This window comes from Falco peregrinus, chromosome 6 (genome assembly GCF_023634155.1).
Source record: "Falco peregrinus isolate bFalPer1 chromosome 6, bFalPer1.pri, whole genome shotgun sequence".
Taxonomy (NCBI): domain Eukaryota; kingdom Metazoa; phylum Chordata; class Aves; order Falconiformes; family Falconidae; genus Falco; species Falco peregrinus.
The window spans coordinates 55,264,620-55,283,564 of record NC_073726.1 but is presented as its reverse complement, the minus strand read 5'-3'; the positions used below and the strand labels follow the sequence as shown (position 1 = coordinate 55,283,564).

The following is an 18,945-nucleotide window of genomic DNA, read 5'->3' as shown; positions in this document are numbered from 1 at the left end:
TAAAAAATTAATAATAAATTTCTGCTATCACTTTGTGAGACAATAATTAAGTGGGATCATAATAATTAATGCTGATTCTGATTTATGAGGATATTCTGGAAATTATTTCAAAATTCTGAGGATTTGGATGAAAACCTAAATTTGGAACTGTTTTCCTTTTCCTTTAAATGGCAGATTTTAGGAAACACTAAAAAACGGGGGGGGGGGGGTGTGGGTGTGGGGGTGACACACACTCAACAAAGTGTGTTCAAATATTTATAGGTAATAATGAGGCTGAAGCATTGTGTTCATGCAGGCCAGATTTCCACATTATTTAATTTATGTGAGAAGAACCGAGGTTCCAGCTGGCTTCTTTAATATTTGAGTAGCTTAAAATATATATTAGTGTATCTATACCTGTTTGACATTTTCCCCCTGAAAATCTGCTTCTGAATTTGTTAAGACTTAAAGAATAACTGTATACACTACTGCAACCGTAAAAGCTTTAAACTAGAACTTTATCCAGAGTTTATATGCATTAACTAGGTATTGACAGTTTCAATTTATAAACAGAGACTATTGGTAAAAATTCCAAATTCTTGCTATTCACTTACAAACCACCACAAAAAATGCAGAGCCCTGGCAAGTTTCAGACACTTTTCAACAGTACATATATTCTTCTGAAGGACTCTCATTTCCCCAAAACAGGAAATTCTGTAGAAATACTGTATTCTTAATAGTTAAAGATATGGTTAAGGGAGCCGAATCTTTATCCATATTCAAAGCTCAGCCATGAAATTGTGTTACTTCGTTCTCTTTGAAATCAATTTACGGCAAAAATAATGAAGCTACCCCCTCGGTTTCTACCCTAGTGTGGAGAAAACCCCCTAAAGAATAAGCCTGCAGTACGGGGAAGGCGTTTTAGCTACAGGTTTTATTTTAATTTCGATGGAAAAACAAAAGTTTGCCGTTCCCGGGGTCTTGCTGACTTCACAACACGGGGTTAAACACATCTTTTCTTTCTCATCTGGGGTCCCAACAGCAAGAAACTCCCCCGAATGAAAGTCCACCGTCTTCTCTTCATTCCCCGAAGAAACCGGGGTGATTTCCTGGCACACATTTTACAAAAATTCTGAATTTATAACTCCGAAGAAACACAGACTCGGAGGACGAAAAGCTCTTCCTGGCTCACAGTTAGGCGGGCTCTGCAAAGCACCAATCACAGATCACCGCTGCGCTATAAATTCAGGCATCGGGGTTACTGTAGCCCAATTACTTTCTTTTGATTAGGAAGAAGTCTCTGCAGCGATGTCGGAGACCGCTCCCGCCGCCGCGCCCGCTGTCGCGGCCCCCGCCGCCAAGGCCGCCGCCAAGAAGCCGAAGAAGGCGGCGGGCGGCTCCAAGGCCCGCAAGCCCGCGGGCCCCAGCGTCACCGAGCTGATCACCAAGGCCGTGTCCGCCTCCAAGGAGCGCAAGGGGCTCTCCCTCGCCGCGCTCAAGAAGGCGCTGGCCGCCGGCGGCTACGATGTGGAGAAGAACAACAGCCGCATCAAGCTGGGGCTCAAGAGCCTCGTCAACAAGGGCACCCTGGTGCAGACCAAGGGCACCGGCGCCTCCGGCTCTTTCCGCCTCAGCAAGAAGCCTGGCGAAGTGAAGGAAAAAGCCCCCAAGAAGCGGGCAGCCGCGGCCAAGCCCAGGAAGCCGGCTGCCAAGAAGCCCGCCAGCGCCGCTAAGAAGCCCAAGAAGGCAGCGGCGGCGAAGAAGAGCCCCAGGAAAGCCAAGAAGCCGGCAGCTGCCGCGGCCAAGAAAGCGGCCAAGAGCCCTAAGAAGGCGACTAAGGCTGCTAAGCCGAAAAAGGCGGCGGCAGCCGCGAAGAGCCCGGCCAAAGCGAAGGCGGTGAAGCCCAAAGCAGCCAAGCCCAAGGCGGCCAAGCCGAAAGCGGCCAAGCCAAAGAAGGCGGCGTCCAAGAAGTGAAGTTTTCAAGTGGAAATACTTAAACCCAACGGCTCTTTTAAGAGCCACCCACTATTGTCCCAGAAAGGGCTGATACACTCCGCCGCGGAGCTCCGTGCTTGCCGCAGGGCTAACCCCACGCCATGTCTGTGTGGGACGTTCGGGACGTTCGTCTGTGGAGTGAATGGGACGCTAAACTTCGGCGGTGTTTACGCTAAGACTTGGAAAAATAAAGTTTACGTTCCCTGCTAAAACGCTTTCTAAAGGCTGACTTTTTCTGAGCACCGCAAGAGGCTGTACATGTTAAAGGGACTGCTAAGGGTGGGTGTCGCTCTTGGGCGTGGAGGTTTCTCTCGGTGCTCTAACCAGCTTGGGTTCCTAACAGCCTGGCTGCGATTACCACTACTTTTTAGGGACTGTGCCCGGGAGCTGTCGGCACGGCTCCTCCGCTTCCTTGACAATATCTTTTCCGATCGGCAACGCTGTTGTGGGGCAGGTCTCAATTTCTCCGTGACTTCACCGACCTGCTTTTTGAGAAAGAGGTTGCCGGGACGGGAGGCAGGTAGAGATGCCTGCGATCCTCTTCCGCACCCTGCCGGCCTGGTGGCGGTGCGGCCAGAGTTCCGCCGGGCAGTGGTCGGGAGCTGCTGCGGGCAGGGCGCTCTGCGGCCGATCGGAGCGCAGGGGCAGAGCGGAGCGGCGCGGCGCTCCCCGCAGCAGCGGTGTTTGCGGGGCTCAGCCTGCGGCCGGCGGCGATTGGCTGACGGGAGAAGCCGCAGCCGCTTATGCGGCGATCGGGGAATTTCGAAAAGCGCGCGCGGCGAACGGAACACGGAGCGCTGCCTGCGCGGACTCCGCGCCTGCCGGTGCTCCCGCGTCCACACCCCCCTCCTCCCTCCAGTTTCTCCTCACAAAGTGTCTACCTCTGTCTCAGGTGTCCTCGCTTCCCCCCAATCTTCTTGTCCTGGTCTTTGGATCTACAAGGCTGCTCCCTGTCTTCTTATACAGAAGGCAGTTTGTAAGCTTAGACTATCCCGGGAGACCTATGCAAAAAATTTGATCAGGGTCATTCATTTTCCCGCTCATCCTCATTTTTTAGGGGCGGTTATATTAATACAGCGATTGCAAAGTATGTGAAATCAGAAAGATTTGTCTTTATAGCAGAACGTATAATATAATGTACTGCATCTCAAATCTGTACTGCACAAGCTGAACGATACTGCTTAATTTATTGGAAAAGTATTTTAATGTTAACATATATGACGTAATAGTTAATACATTATTGACTTAAAGCTATATACTTTCACATGGATTCCAGAGACAACTACCAGTCATTGCATGTTCTGCTACGAATTTAAGTTACTTGGAAATTCTATTTACCATCTCAAATAAATTTTAGCATCCAAAACCAACGAACCAGTACTGTGTTAAAGCTCTTATAGTGAGTATGTGGATGGCTCTTAAAAGAGCCTTTGGGTTTGAAGTGACGGTCCGAGACACTCTACTTGGAGCTGGTGTACTTGGTGACAGCCTTGGTGCCCTCGGAGACGGCGTGCTTGGCCAGCTCACCGGGCAGCAGCAGCCGCACGGCCGTCTGGATCTCCCGCGAGGTGATGGTGGAGCGCTTGTTGTAGTGCGCCAGGCGCGAGGCCTCGCCGGCGATGCGCTCGAAGATGTCGTTGACGAAGGAGTTCATGATGCCCATGGCCTTGGACGAGATGCCCGTGTCGGGGTGCACCTGCTTCAGCACCTTGTACACGTAGATGGAGTAGCTCTCCTTGCGGCTCTTCTTGCGCTTCTTGTCGCCCTTCTTCTGCGTCTTGGTCACCGCCTTCTTGGAGCCCTTCTTGGGCGCGGGGGCGGATTTAGCCGGCTCGGGCATTTTAACACAATTCTGCCGTTTTTCCGAAGTGGAGTCGCATGCAAAATGGCCGCAGAGCCCTCTATTTATAGGGCTGTTATGCAAATACCAGCCCTCTAATTTGTTCAATGCGATTGGATCTTCTCTCACGAGTGTGTGCCTTTGTCTCTGATTGGTTACAATACGATCCGGCTTGTCATTGGTTCTGTAAGCAATGACTGAGTCCAGCCAATCAGCAAGCGCTAATCCCGCCCAGGGAAGGGATAAAAGGGGAAGAGCCGTTGCGTCAGTATGATTGCCTTAGTCTTGTCGCGAGAAGCGAGGTTGTACTTTTTGTGCTGTCTGAAGCATGTCCGGCCGCGGGAAGCAGGGAGGCAAAGTCCGGGCCAAGGCCAAGTCGCGCTCGTCGCGGGCCGGGCTGCAGTTCCCCGTGGGCCGCGTGCACCGGCTGCTGCGCAAGGGCAACTACGCGGAGCGGGTGGGCGCGGGAGCGCCCGTCTACATGGCGGCCGTGCTGGAGTACCTGACGGCCGAGATCCTGGAGCTGGCGGGCAACGCGGCCCGCGACAACAAGAAGACGCGCATCATCCCCCGCCACCTGCAGCTCGCCATCCGCAACGACGAGGAGCTCAACAAGCTGCTGGGCAAGGTGACCATCGCGCAGGGCGGTGTGCTGCCCAACATCCAGGCCGTGCTGCTGCCCAAGAAGACAGAGAGCCACAAAGCCAAGAGCAAATAAGCTCAGAGAACAAAGCTGCTTGGACTTTCAACAAAATAACATTATAACTTAAAGGCTCTTTTCAGAGCCAACCACACAATCAGAAGAAGAGTTGTGTTGCTTTTTTAGAAAAGTACTTCTGTGCTAGGTGGTATTTCTACAGAGCATGTGTTAGGTGCTCTAGTAGTCTGTATCTTCAGTGAAAACACTAGTGATTTATTGATCATGTGTCTTGTAGCAGGATTGGCAAAACACTTGTTTTTACTGTTGGATCTCGATTTTCATGACTTTTCAGGCTGCTTAAGGTGTGAAATAGAGGGGGGTTGGCTAAAAGATTGGGGGAGCGGAAAAGGCTATGCAGATATATAGATAAATAAATAGAGCATCTTAAACCCACATAAATACATCTAAGAATGAGAAAAGGCTTCTTTTGTATGCTTTTTCTTCAAAAGATGTAATGGTTTGCTGTGACTTAACTTTATTTAGAAATAAAATGAGAAATTCTGTAGGGGAACTGGCTCATTTTTACTTTGATCCTTGAGTAGTCATACCTGGACAATGAAGTAATAACATACATCTTTTCTTTCAGAAGAAACTCCTTTTTCTTCTGAAACACAAAGTGCTGATTTATTTCCCATTTAAGTGGGATTTTCAGTCTTGCCAGGTAAATTCCCTCACTGTGCATAGCTATTCTTATGTCAGTTAACAGTGGGTAGTATGGTTTGAATTAATTTTCTATATCCTTGGCCCAATCATTACCCAGAGCACACTGTTAAAGCTGTTGAGGTTCAGTTGTAAATTATGAGAAAGATTGTCTAGGTGATTCCTATTGCTTGAATATTCCCAGAACTTGCACCTGGTGGTCTGCAGCACATTGTATTCAGGCCATAGCTCCCACTTGTGCCAGCACCTCTGCCCTCCCCGTCCCCTGGGGAGAAAGAGGAATGCTCTGGCCTTGGAGGAAGGAAAATACCACTTTCAGCAAGATACTACCCTCTGTGCCTCTCCTCCCCACCCCCAAGCTGTAGCAGAGAGGCTATTTAAGTAGGACTGTATCATGGCCAAAGAGGGATATCAGGGATGATTTCTGGAGAGAATCAAAGCAAGAGAGCTGTCTGGAGCACCAGACTGTTCTGATAAGGTGGCAGTTTCTGTGCCTCAGGGTTTTGTTTGCAAGTGGATACTTGTAGAGCTGTAATGTTTTCATTATGCTGTTTTATTGATACTCATTAGCTGAAACTACCTCTCTTCTGCTACATTTCTTGAAGAACTGTAATGATATAAAAACTGTGTTTTAACATGCAGAAGTCTTCTACTTTTGGTTTCCAGAACAGATACCTATATAGGTGTGTGTCAGAAGATTGCAGTCATAGAGTGGTCTGGGTTGGAAGGGAGCATCTAGTCCAACCCTCCTGCTGTGGGCAGGGGCACCTCAAAGCACCATCCAACCTTGAACAGCCTTGAACACTTCCATCTACAGCTTCTCTTAGCAGCCTGGTACCGTATCCCACTGCCTGCATTGCAAAAAAAAAATCATCCTTATTTCCAATGTAAATCTCCCTTTTAGTTTAAAACTGTTGTCTTTTATCCTTGCACCTGTCTTTCTACCTTCCTTGGTAAAATCTCTCAGTCTTTCTGTATTGAAAGTCTGCAATAAGGTCTCCCCAAAGCCTGCTTTTGCCCAGGCTGAACACCCCAACTGCATTAGCCTTTCTTCAAAAGATAGGTGTTCCAGCCCTCTGATCATTTTCACAGCCTTCCTCTGGACCCAGCCTAACAGGTCTGTGTCTGCCTTGTGCTGGGGACCCCAGAGCTGGATAGAGTACTCCAGGTGGTGTCTCACGACAGCAGAGTAGAAGAGAATCACTTCCCTTGACCTGTAGGCCAGGGTGCTTTTTATGCAGCCTGGGACAGCATGGGCTTTCTGGGCCACGAGCATGCATCTCTAGATTAAAGCACTGCAATTCCAGAGAAAGCCCATGGGTGTGGGGGTATCTATATCCAGGAGTGGGATTTCTCTGTGAACAAACTCCTATCTGTGGAAATCAGAGTCGGTACCAGAGAGAGCGTCATGCCCTTCTGAGTGTGGAAGTAAGGCCAGTACATCTATCCAAATTATTCCTGTCATCTGATCAGAATTAGATTATTTTCTGCAGAATTTCTTTCCTCGTATTTCACTCACTACTCTGCTCAACTCAATAACTGGAATTTTAGCCTTTGTGATACTTCAGTCCACTTCCTAGTATTCCCTACTTTTGTTCTTAGCCACTAGTGGTTTCACCAGTTGTGAACCCTGTGCTGCCGTCACACTGATGAGGCTTCAAATGTAAGTGTCTTATAAATCAGATGGATTATATGATAAGAGTGCTGGCAAATCTGCCTGGCATATGCCACTGGATGAAGGAATGTAGCAAAGCAAGTTTAAGTAAATCAGATTTCTCATTTTCATATACAACAAATAGTAGTAAAGAGGAAATCCATACCATATGGTGCCTTAGCTGTATTACTGGGTTCCAGTACCCCTTTGCATTCTCAAAGAACCTGTGATGCAAAAAAAAAACCCCTCCAACCAATCTCCCTCAAATGCTATAGATTGTAGTTATGTTTAGGGATAGCTTAATAATATAAGTCTATATATCAAAGTCATAAATCACATAGGCAAAAAGATAAGAGGCTTTTCTATCTCTTTTTCTCCTTCACTTTGGTAGCAGTGTTAGGAACGTCCTCTACTAAAAAGATCTTCCATGAGTTTAGTTTGCATATTATTGTTATTATTACAGTTGTAGCTGATACATAGGCGGATTTAAATTGCCATACAAGCGCTCAAGAAAATTAAGAACAACGTTTTAGTTGGGTATAATGCACTAATGTGATGATTTTTTTGCTAATTTTGTACTTCCTTGTGCAGTCATGATGAGATATTTTCTTACTACAATAAACAAATGCAATTTCCTCATTATAGTTTAATGAGAAACTAGGGCAACTGTCCTAATTAGTGCACACTTGAAAAGCTACATAATTTTTTTTTTCAATGGAGCAGAGTTTTGCAAGTGTTTCCTTTCTCATTTAACTTCTAGTACTATGCATCCAAACTCATGAGGAAAATTTAGTGCTTACAAACTGGGGATTGAACCCTAGGTTTTGATCCAAATATTGTCTCAAATCAACAGTAAAAGCAACTTCATCAGGCATTACACTCAGTAGCAAAATTTTCTTTCTGTTTTCATTATTTTTCTCTAAGAAAACCCTCTGGTCCATGAGAGAGCTGATTACGTCACTAACAAAAACACTCAGGAAACATGTCTGTGGCCACATGCAGCAACCTACAGGCAACGCAGCCTTCTAGAAAGCATGATATTAAATTATATTAACTGTGGTCCACACTTTTGGAAAAAGGTTTTGCAGCTAATTAATCTGAAAGCTACTGGTCTCAGCCTCTGCATCACCCATTTCTGCCAGGACACTGTGGAAGACAATTTTCCAAGTCTTCCAGTGGTTGTACTGACAGAGGGAATTGCACAAGGATACTCACCCTGCAGTTAGGAAGAGTTAGGAAGTGATGATTTTGACACACTAAATGATTTTGTGTAATTTATTTTCTTTTTTTTACTTTCTTTAGTATTCAGAAGATTGTTTATAACTGCCTCAGGAAACATAACCAGATCTCCAGGTATAAAGAACAAAGCAGACTTTGTAGAGGCAAATGGTGACATTAGCCACCAGCCTGGCAGGTCCACTACTGACAAACCTTCCAGTTAGTGCAGAGAGAGCTGTAATTCATTATTTTCATCCCAAAAGTGAACATGAACTCAATTAAAGCTAGTTTTGCCAGCTTTGTTGCATATATAATTGAGTGGCAAGTCTTTAATTTAACTCAGAGTAACAGTTTGAATGAAAATGGAATTCACAGTGATAATGATAATGGTAAAAAAGACTTGGTACATATTTGGACACCTGTAATGTACACCTGTAGCATGAATATCTCAATCACATTTTGCCCTCAATTTATTCTGCCAAGAAGTATTCTGGAGGTGTTGCCTGAATTCTGTAAATTATATTTGGGAATGAAATTACATAAACAACTGTACGAATCTAAAACACAATCAATCATTTCTAAAAGGTAAACATGTTTGAACTGCATAATACTAATAATAGAATAATTTGCATGTACCATAGCCATATTGCTTTTATTCTGTGTAACAGTTAAAAGCCCAACACACTCATTTTAAAAATAGCCTCCTAATGCTTTCAGTATTTATTCATTCACTTTACAAATACAGCTCAACATACTGCAATCAGCATGTATGTGAGGTCTGTTAGCAAAAGCGTGATATACACGGCAAAATGTCTAGATTCCTCATCTGAAGAAGGAAAACTTGAATATCGTTCATTTTTTCAAATAGTATACAAACATCTGGTTGGTAATGACTAACGCTCTCTTTGGCTTGCCGGACCCAGCTGCACGCCATCGAGCACTTCCCCATTCCAGAGGCTGCCAGCCGCCGGGAACGAGCCCGACGTCCCGCGCCCCGCGCTGCCCGTGGGACCGCGCTGCGGGGATGGCGCTGAATGAGGAGGAGGAGAAGGAGGAGAAGGGCGAGAAGGGCGAGAAGGGCGGGCGAGAAGGGCGGGCGAGAAGGGCGGGCGAGAAGGGCGGGCGAGAAGGGCGGGCGGGCACTTCCGCGCTCTCAAGCAGCTGCACCAAGTCGCCTTCACGGAAGCCTAACGTCTAAGCGCTTCCCACCGGGGCCCCTCATTGGCGATATCCCCTGCTGCGTAGGGCCGCTCACCCTGCTCCCTCTCGCACCGACCTGCGGGTAGCTCGGTGTGGACATGAAAGCGCTGAACGCTCGGTGCCCAGCCCAGAGGGCTGCACGGAGGAAGGGGCATCTGTCGGAAGCTCACTGTCCGAACAGACAAAGAAAACACGGAAACGTCACGGCTGAAACGGACAAAGAGACCGCGGCCGAGAAACCCGCGCTCTGCGGGCTCCCAACGAGCGGAAGCGGGGGGCGGCGGCGGGGCGGGGCGGCAGCGTGAGCGCGGCCCCGGATTGGCCGGATTTTGCCGCAGACCCGCGGGCAGCGGGGAGGGCCGGGGCCGGGGGCGCCGCCGCAGCCGCTCTCGCCACCGTCGGAGACCCGGCGCTGCCTCGCAACGGCCGCCCGCGCAGGGGGGCAGGGACGGGGCGGGTGGGTCAGGAAAGAAGCCGAAAGACGGGCCGGGGCAGCGCGCAGGGCGGCCGGGCGGCGGGAGGCGCGGGGCGGAAGCGCAGCCCCGCCCGCGACAGGCGGAGCCACCGGGCGCGTCGCGGGGGCCGGGGCCGGGGAGAGCGCCTCGGCCGCCGTCTCGCGGGAAGCCCGCGCCGAGCCGCGCGGGGACCGCCCGGGGGCGGCGGGCGGGGGCAAGGGCGGAGACTGGGGCCGAGCCCCCCGCCTCCGCGCCGCAGTCCTCAACCAGGTCGGCTCCCGGGGAATATACTGCGGCTCCACGGTGGCGGCGGCGTGCAGTGTGCGGCTGCAGTAACGCTGGCATGTCTGGCAGAGGCAAGGGCGGGAAGGGGCTCGGCAAAGGGGGCGCCAAGCGCCACCGCAAGGTGCTGCGCGACAACATCCAGGGCATCACCAAGCCGGCCATCCGGCGCCTGGCGCGGCGCGGCGGCGTGAAGCGCATCTCGGGGCTCATCTACGAGGAGACGCGCGGCGTGCTGAAGGTCTTCCTGGAGAACGTGATCCGCGACGCCGTCACCTACACCGAGCACGCCAAGCGCAAGACGGTCACGGCCATGGACGTGGTGTACGCTCTCAAGCGCCAGGGGCGCACCCTCTACGGCTTCGGCGGATAAACTTGAATTGCAAACGTTAACGCTGTCAAAATCAAGGCTCTTTTCAGAGCCACCCACATATTTCACAACGAGAGCTGTTCATTACTTAAATAAATAGTTTGCAAACTTAACGGAGCTGTAACCTTAAAACACGAATTGTAATAAATTGAGAATTAAAAAGCTGGAGCAAAATTCAGTCTTTATGAGCATCCTGAATAACTACTGCAAAATGCCCAGTGTACTAAGAGCACACATGTTAAATAATAGCATTAGTAACTGTATTCAAGTGTGTTTTTTGTTTACCTATTTATGTAAGTTTTAGCTGGTGAAGATATTACCCTCATCACAATAACTGCAAAGCAGAGTCATGTAGAATGCAGTGCTTAAGCCGTGACTATTACAGGATGGAAGTGCCTCTACGTTAAGATTTTCTACTCCAATAAAAATGGGACGATTACAATCCACTAATTTGTATAACTCCTTTATAAATGCCAAGGGATGCAAGGGCTATTTTCGATGTTCTTGAAGGTATAGTGAAGATCTTTGAAAGAAACTTTTAAGGATGCCTGAGCCGGCAAAATCCGCCCCCGCGCCCAAGAAGGGCTCCAAGAAGGCGGTGACCAAGACGCAGAAGAAGGGCGACAAGAAGCGCAAGAAGAGCCGCAAGGAGAGCTACTCCATCTACGTGTACAAGGTGCTGAAGCAGGTGCACCCCGACACAGGCATCTCGTCCAAGGCCATGGGCATCATGAACTCCTTCGTCAACGACATCTTCGAGCGCATCGCCGGCGAGGCCTCGCGCCTGGCGCACTACAACAAGCGCTCCACCATCACCTCGCGGGAGATCCAGACGGCCGTGCGGCTGCTGCTGCCCGGTGAGCTGGCCAAGCACGCCGTCTCCGAGGGCACCAAGGCTGTCACCAAGTACACCAGCTCCAAGTAGAGTGTCTCGGACCGTTACTTTTAACCCAAAGGCTCTTTTAAGAGCCACAAATTTTTTTGAGAAGGGCTGAATTGCCGTTTTTCTTGGGAGGTAGAAGGTATGTAAACAGCATATTGATTTGCACATTACTGAAAAATTAAGTACTTTTAGGTAATCAAAACATAGCTACTTAAAGGGCAGAGAGCTCTCAACAGTCAGACTAAGAGCCCCACACTTTAAGAGCTGCAAATCAAGTAACATATTTTTTCCAAGTATAAAATCCTGCAGCTTTGAGCTATAAAATTGCACTTTACATAGTATTTCAGTAATGAACAGCTCTCGTTGTGAAATATGTGGGTGGCTCTGAAAAGAGCCTTGATTTTGACAGCGTTAACGTTTGCAATTCAAGTTTATCCGCCGAAGCCGTAGAGGGTGCGCCCCTGGCGCTTGAGAGCGTACACCACGTCCATGGCCGTGACCGTCTTGCGCTTGGCGTGCTCGGTGTAGGTGACGGCGTCGCGGATCACGTTCTCCAGGAAGACCTTCAGCACGCCGCGCGTCTCCTCGTAGATGAGCCCCGAGATGCGCTTCACGCCGCCGCGCCGCGCCAGGCGCCGGATGGCCGGCTTGGTGATGCCCTGGATGTTGTCGCGCAGCACCTTGCGGTGGCGCTTGGCGCCCCCTTTGCCGAGCCCCTTCCCGCCCTTGCCTCTGCCAGACATGCCAGCGTTACTGCAGCCGCACACTGCACGCCGCCGCCACCGTGGAGCCGCAGTATATTCCCCGGGAGCCGACCTGGTTGAGGACTGCGGCGCGGAGGCGGGGGGCTCGGCCCCAGTCTCCGCCCTTGCCCCCGCCCGCCGCCCCCGGGCGGTCCCCGCGCGGCTCGGCGCGGGCTTCCCGCGAGACGGCGGCCGAGGCGCTCTCCCCGGCCCCGGCCCCCGCGACGCGCCCGGTGGCTCCGCCTGTCGCGGGCGGGGCTGCGCTTCCGCCCCGCGCCTCCCGCCGCCCGGCCGCCCTGCGCGCTGCCCCGGCCCGTCTTTCGGCTTCTTTCCTGACCCACCCGCCCCGTCCCTGCCCCCCTGCGCGGGCGGCCGTTGCGAGGCAGCGCCGGGTCTCCGACGGTGGCGAGAGCGGCTGCGGCGGCGCCCCCGGCCCCGGCCCTCCCCGCTGCCCGCGGGTCTGCGGCAAAATCCGGCCAATCCGGGGCCGCGCTCACGCTGCCGCCCCGCCCCGCCGCCGGCCCCCGCCCGCCCCCGGTTTTGCTTTGGACGCTTCACGTGTTGCTTTCAAAATTTTTTAGCTATGTAATATTTGCCTGCATCGAGACCTTCTTCGGGTATATTCATAGAATCTTTTTCAGCCTTGTCCTCTTTTACCTGCAGCTTCTTTCTGTTGCTAAGTCCTGCTACGTGTTGCTTAAAAGTGGACGGGAAGGAAACGCTCAAGCTACGTGATAAGACAAGGGATCTTTTCTTTTTTAAAATGCAACGTAGTATTTCCTTCCTGTAACTTAAAACATGATTAATTTGGATTTGGGTTTTTTTCGTCACAGCACATGCATACACACACACACATATATTTGTCATACCTTTACTTATCAAAGATATTTTGGACCACTCTGAGAAAAGCTGAGAGCCTCAAGAATTATTTCAAGAGAATAGACCATAATGAAGCAGCACAGGTCACAACACCATATTCTGGGAATACTTCCTATTGGGGAAGCAAAAGACCTGGTTTTGCTCAGTACCTTAATGGAAAAAAAAGACTGTTACACTACTCTCACATTAATGCTTCAGTTATTTCCATGCTAAACACATGCCATTTAATATAGGAATGCTATTTGTATTTTTAAAGGTTAACAAAACCCCACAGATTAATGTTCTCATGTTACTAACTTCCCTGGTTTAGGGCAAACTTGCTTAAACTAATAAACTTTACTTCCTGAAACCGATTAATATTAAAATAATATATACTGAGATTAAATACAATTTCAAAATTAAAAACCTAAAATGGTTTTGGACTACTTGGGGGTTTCCTTTCTTCTTTTTAACTGTACAGGTTTTCACTAATTTATAGTGACTTTGGCAATAATAAATCATTTTCCAATTTAATAGAGGAATATTGAAATAAACATAAATAAGTCTTCAAGAAATGGGAAAATTAAAAATTTCTTGAAGATATCAAGGATTTTGTTATGGTGTGGTTTCTGTTTTAATTTGCATTTAGTCTTCATATTCTGAGAATTTATAGCATTATGAAAAAATCTTCACTGGCATAAATTTCTGTAACTTCTTAGGAAAACAAAAAAAAAGTTTCAGTACTGCACTCACACAGACAGACAGATACACACACACACCTTCCTTATGTATTAATCATAACATATTATACAATAGGTTAAGAACTTTACCTCATTTTTTCCCTTTACCACCCCCCCCTCATGCCCTAGAGTGTATAATAGATACATGTGCAAAAAGGAAGTTACTATCCTTTTAGAAGATAGACATTTTTAATGTATCTTTTTATATATTACTTTTTCCAAACAGAGAAACATAAGGCAGAAAAGTGGGGTGTTTTTTTCCTTTCAATATCTGTTAACTTTTAGCTTTTCTTCCATTTCCTTCCTCACCAGACAAGCTTGTTCAAAACTCTTCAGCCTTCTTTTTAAAATTGTGCAAATCTATTGACAGAAACTATTTTATAATTCAGGCAACCACCAGTTTTGGAACTGTGACTTAAGTATTCAGTGAAGTGTCATAGCCTATTTGTTTGTTTTTCCCTTGATATGAGGCCCTCTTGACTTTTCTGGTTAGTCATCTTTTTATAAACACCACCAGCTAGCCTTCTATTTGATTCCTACATTTAAACTAGAGTCTCCTACAATTAAGTGATAGATCTGTTAGTATTGTGCTTGTCAGCCTCCAGTCAGATAAGCCTCTTACATTTACAGAGCAAAATCCATCAGCAACTCCAAAACCCAAATCGGAATGTTCAGTAAAGACAGCCATAGGATTGATGGATAAATGAAACACTTGTGGAAAAATATCTCAAGGAGAAGAAAGGGAGAATCATTCCTTTTGCAACAGCGAACACCAGGCAGGGTCTCATGGAGGGTCTCAGGAAAGGCCTGGGAGTGCTGCTTTGCATTTCTGTGGGACATGGGTGAGGGCAGCTCTGCTAGATAGTACAGTAGTGGAGTTCTGCATCTGTACTGGGGCAGTGTGGTAGATTAGTGAGAACTTTAAACTGTACTTTTAGTTAAACAGTTGATAAATATTAACTCTTAAATGTCATTTCGAAGGTATTTTTAAAAAAATTATAGGTATCAAACCAAACCCCCAAATACTCTTGAGGATACAAAGTATCAATATTTTGTAGTGTTCTTAAAATACAATGTATTTTGAAGAACTTTTAGTTTGGTCTTTCCCTGTTCATTCCAGGACCATCACACAGGTACATTTTACAGGGATAAATTAAGAACTTTGGATTTGGGCTAAGTCTAAAGATATCAGAAGTGACAGATACCTGAAAATGTATAACAACTGCACATACTCATGCACATACATACCAGCTGCTATGCAGTCCTCATAGCATGTAATCAGTATTTACTATTTCACATTAGACTGTTCATTTTATTTGTGTAGACTGCACTTATGCTGCTGCAAGGCGAACTCAAACTCTGCACACACCTGCCTAAACCAGCGAAACAGCAAGAACTGGCCTGGCAATGCTGCTTACACTGTGACAGTTTTCAGGCATTGAATGCAGAGGTGGAGTGACACGTTTGGTTTGCTGAAACTTTTGTGTTATATTGACCTAGGCTGATATTACCAGAGTAGTTTGGCAACCAACCCCTGCATTTTCTTTGGCATCTGTGTAATCACCTCTTAGACTTGTAAAATAATCTCTCCTGGAAGTGGACTAGTCCATATCCATGTAAAAAAGTTTAATTTTTTCCAGATATGTTCCTTTTCCCCAAAACAACAACAAATCTGGTTCTTTGCTTTGAAGTCCTTTAAAGTCAGCGTGAGCAATTTTGACAATGAGCTGGCTGACTGCACAAAAGTAAACAGAAATTCTCAAATGCTACTTATTGCATTGGTGCAGTGGGGATGTTGCCTGCTTTTCATGGACCATGAGTAGTCTAATACTGAAAAAGTTGAGAGCTCAGCTCATTAAATAGGCATCTAAACCACACCAAGCTTTGCATTCAATTTTTGGCTGTTCCTGAAAGGCTGTGTCCCAGTGTTACCAAAAATCGTAACCAGGAATACTCTCCAAAGCAAATGACAGTTTATAATTTGCCATTGATTTATTGCAGTGCTGGGTGCGTGGGGGATTTTTCCTGCTAACATGCACACCAAGCTGTTAGAGGGTACACGTTATAGGAAGTAGAGTACTTGCATATTCATAGCACATTACATATTTCATTTCATGCACAGGATTGGTTACAAGTTTCTTGCTTCCAATGCAAGTGACCTACGCATGCTCCCAAAGCGGGGGTTTGCCCTCTTGGGGGGAGGGGGCTGTATTTGAGTTGAAGGTTGCGATCTCCCACTACCACAATTAATTTTGTCCTACTTCCAACTAATTTCCTGTGGGCTGCAACACGTTATTCACCTTGTCTTCTCTTGTAGCCAGAACTTTCTTACTTGAAGGCTTCCTTCTGCATCATTTAGGTAACTGTGATCTTACTATGTGTTGTTTCCAAAGGTTGACTCCCACAATCAAGTAGTCCTTCATACATCAGTTTTGATGGCTTGAGAGAGCGGGTCATCTTAACTTAAACTTTGTGCACATACTTGTTTAACATATAGTTAATTCAGGACTTTAGGCAACACCAGAAACCATTCTTCTTCCCTTTTCCATCATGCTTCTTACACCATGCATTAAGCTCTGCATCGACATGCACATTAAAACATTGGCATATTATGCTAAGATTCATGTGTGAGCACACTGAACACTTAATGAAAATTATCTCATGTGCCCTCTGGAACAATTTCTTCCTTACTAATGGCCTCACAGACTGAAGCTTTACAGATCAGCATTTTGTATAACTTCACTGGTCCATCTCAGTGGTGTGTTTGGGCTAAAAAAAACCAAACAAACATACACAAAAAAAACCCCAAAACAAAACAAAAAACAAACAGAAAACCAACACCACACACACAAAAAAACCCCAACCAAATAAACCATCCCACAAGTGCAGAGAGAAGGGGGGTGGTCATAACCATCTCAAATACTCATTATACAGGGGAGGCAAGGAAATACTGGAAGGTCTTTAGAAATGTATAATGATGGGTCAGTATAAAGGGTAAATATCAAAGCAAAAAGGATACACAGGAGATTTGAGCAGTTTTTTGAATTTCTAAACTACATTTCAGAACCACATGTGCATCAGAACAGATAACAGAGCACAGTATAGTCTCTGCTGATGTATAAAGGTGGAGCCATCAATCCTAGTAACACATTTTCTTCCCAGTTCTATACTAGCAACTTGTCAGTGTTTAGGGGTAAAACAGCCTAGAAGACAGGGAAGTTGTTCTGGAACTGAAGCATACACTACAATTGCCTGGAAGCTGAATAACAAATCGTTATTTCTCCATGATTAATTGTTAACTGATATTAAGAAAAATCCCACATCATCTAGACATTGATGTCCTGCAGCAAAGCTCAGTGCAAGAACTGAAAAGGAATGGAAAGCATTATTTTAAAGCAAAAGTGATTTCACTTGTGCATCCTGATATTGTATGAATTCACTTTAGGATAGAATAAGCCTTGTAGTTAATGAATATAAGAAATATATTCTAATGAAACTAGTAGTTGCACAACCAAAGCGGCTATGAAATCCTCTGTACAGCCCTGTACCAAGGCTAAGAACTTATATTTACTCAAAGAATGTAGGTATAGTAATTAGGCCATGTAACCATAGTCTGAAAGAAATAATTAATGAATAACTGATCAAAGGAGGAGTCTGTTTCTCTTTCTTTAACTTTCTCTAACAAGGGCCCTGTTTAAAAGTTACCTAGAGGGAGCGAGTAAAAGAAACAAGCAGAAGAAACAGATGTCGACAAGGACATAAATTAGCTCAGACCCATAAGAACACTGCAAACTTGCAAGACCATCACATACCAGGCAAAAGGTGAAAAGTACCATGAGGAAGACCTACTTCCTCCCAGAGACCACTGCCCACAATTCTTGGAGGAATTTGCGCAAGCACAAAGGACTGATAAGCTAATTAACACACGAAGTGAGGGTAGGCAGGATTAGGTAATGAATATGTATAGGTGTTAATTGTTTGTCTTATTGTATAAATATAAACTAATTAGTTACTTTAAACATGCACGTTAGGCGGAAGGGTTCCCCGTGCATCCGGCGCTGCCAATAAAGGATACTTAGTCACTAAGAAATTTTGACTTCGTTCTTTAAATCAATCTGGCGACCCAGGTGAGATACTTCTCTGCCGGGCTGTAGGACCCGCTGGGGATAGGACTCCCCAGGGTACCCCCAGGATTTCCCAGAGGGACTCCTTGACTCAACGGATCACTGCGGCGGCAGACAAGGACCCCATTGCTGTAAGTGACGGTATTCTTTATTTTGGTTTGTTTGTTTGGTAGACCGGTCATTTGGGACTGCCCGTAAGTCAAAAGTTAAACTTCTGCAGGGTGGTGTATACTTTTGTGGCTAGCACCTTAAGTATACGTTTGGTTGGCATTAAATTGCAGTTTGGAGCCTGGCAAGTTCACCTATAGGGCTCGTTTGGTACGGTCTCGCTTATTACGGTTTTCTGACTTATTGGGTATGGAAATTTGACTCTGATTATCGATATTGTGATTTTGGCTATATTCTTGGTAATCTTGCTTTTTACGGTTTTTTGACGTATTGGATGTGGAATTTGGCTCTGATTATTGTTATTGTGATATTGGCTATACTCTTGGCAATAATAGTGGCGTTTTGATGTTGCTGTAGAAAGGTACCTGCATGTTGCATTTTGTAAGTGTTAAGTGTATTCTGTTAGTGTGAAGTGGAAAATGGGAGGAAAACAAAGTGGTGGGATTTCAAAGAAAAGCCCTTTAGGATGTGTTTTGAGTCATTGGAAGGATATTGGAGGATCCGCTGGTGGAAATGTGAATAGGAAAACATTGATAAAATATTGTAATCAATGGTTGCCGCTTTATAAGCTGGAATGTGGAGAAAAGTGGTCTTTTAATTAATAATTGTTATACGCATTTATGCTAGAAATGTGAGAACATTTCTGTATTAAGTATATTATAAATGTTGGTATGTGGTTATTGTCTTGAACATCTGAGGGGTGAATGTGAACCTCTATATGTTTTAAAGTGTATATGGTGTAAAGAATTATTATATGGTGGGGACAAGAAACTGAATGCCCTAACTGTAAGGTTTGGACACCCTGGGATAAGAGAGAAAGCTGTAACTGAAATTAGAGTGGTCTATGGCTGGGATAGCGATTGAGATGACAAAGTGGTGGAATAGTAAGAAAGAGTCTGTTGGGATGTGTTTTAAGTCACTGGAAGGAAATGGCGGGGGGTGGGGTGGGTGCAGCCTCGGGAACCGTGAATAAGAGAACTTTTGTAAGTACTGTAATCAGTGGTGGCCCTTGTATAAGTTGGGGGACTGAGAGACATGGCCCTTAAATGGGACACTGAATTATAATGTTTTATTAC

At 46.4% G+C, this 18,945-nt stretch overlaps 6 protein-coding genes across 6 annotated transcripts in view; 5 read left to right on the top strand and 1 right to left on the bottom strand.

Moving 5' to 3' along the window:
• The window catches only part of LOC101911108 (histone H2A-IV), a 232,107-nt gene that overhangs the window by 63,885 nt on the left and 149,277 nt on the right, over window positions 1–18,945 (top strand). The window lies entirely within an intron of this gene.
• LOC101919081 (histone H1.10) lies at window positions 1,256–2,186 on the top strand. Its single transcript, XM_027786709.2, has one exon. It carries the CDS (start codon window positions 1,288–1,290, stop codon window positions 1,951–1,953), a length of 666 nt encoding a protein of 221 aa, XP_027642510.2. The 5' UTR covers window positions 1,256–1,287; the 3' UTR covers window positions 1,954–2,186.
• LOC101910413 (histone H2B 1/2/3/4/6) lies at window positions 3,115–3,858 on the bottom strand. Its single transcript, XM_027786716.2, has one exon. The coding sequence runs from the start codon at window positions 3,812–3,814 to the stop codon at window positions 3,434–3,436; it is 381 nt and encodes a 126-aa protein (XP_027642517.1). The 5' UTR covers window positions 3,815–3,858; the 3' UTR covers window positions 3,115–3,433.
• On the top strand, window positions 4,080–5,019 carry LOC101925005 (histone H2A.J). Its single transcript, XM_005237371.4, has one exon. It carries the CDS (start codon window positions 4,143–4,145, stop codon window positions 4,530–4,532), a length of 390 nt encoding a protein of 129 aa, XP_005237428.2. The 5' UTR covers window positions 4,080–4,142; the 3' UTR covers window positions 4,533–5,019.
• LOC101924840 (histone H4) lies at window positions 9,785–10,616 on the top strand. Its single transcript, XM_027786718.2, has one exon. The coding sequence runs from the start codon at window positions 10,045–10,047 to the stop codon at window positions 10,354–10,356; it is 312 nt and encodes a 103-aa protein (XP_027642519.1). The 5' UTR covers window positions 9,785–10,044; the 3' UTR covers window positions 10,357–10,616.
• LOC101924681 (histone H2B 1/2/3/4/6) lies at window positions 10,883–11,340 on the top strand. Its single transcript, XM_005237369.4, has one exon. The coding sequence runs from the start codon at window positions 10,898–10,900 to the stop codon at window positions 11,276–11,278; it is 381 nt and encodes a 126-aa protein (XP_005237426.1). The 5' UTR covers window positions 10,883–10,897; the 3' UTR covers window positions 11,279–11,340.

Excerpts from the sequence above, each read along its gene's own strand:
- LOC101925005 (XM_005237371.4), top strand. The coding sequence starts at position 4,143 with ATGTCCGGCCGCGGGAAGCAGGGAGGCAAAGTCCGGGCCAAGGCCAAG.
- LOC101910413 (XM_027786716.2), bottom strand. The coding sequence starts at position 3,814 with ATGCCCGAGCCGGCTAAATCCGCCCCCGCGCCCAAGAAGGGCTCCAAG.
- LOC101919081 (XM_027786709.2), top strand. The coding sequence starts at position 1,288 with ATGTCGGAGACCGCTCCCGCCGCCGCGCCCGCTGTCGCGGCCCCCGCC.
- LOC101924840 (XM_027786718.2), top strand. The coding sequence starts at position 10,045 with ATGTCTGGCAGAGGCAAGGGCGGGAAGGGGCTCGGCAAAGGGGGCGCC.
- LOC101924681 (XM_005237369.4), top strand. The coding sequence starts at position 10,898 with ATGCCTGAGCCGGCAAAATCCGCCCCCGCGCCCAAGAAGGGCTCCAAG.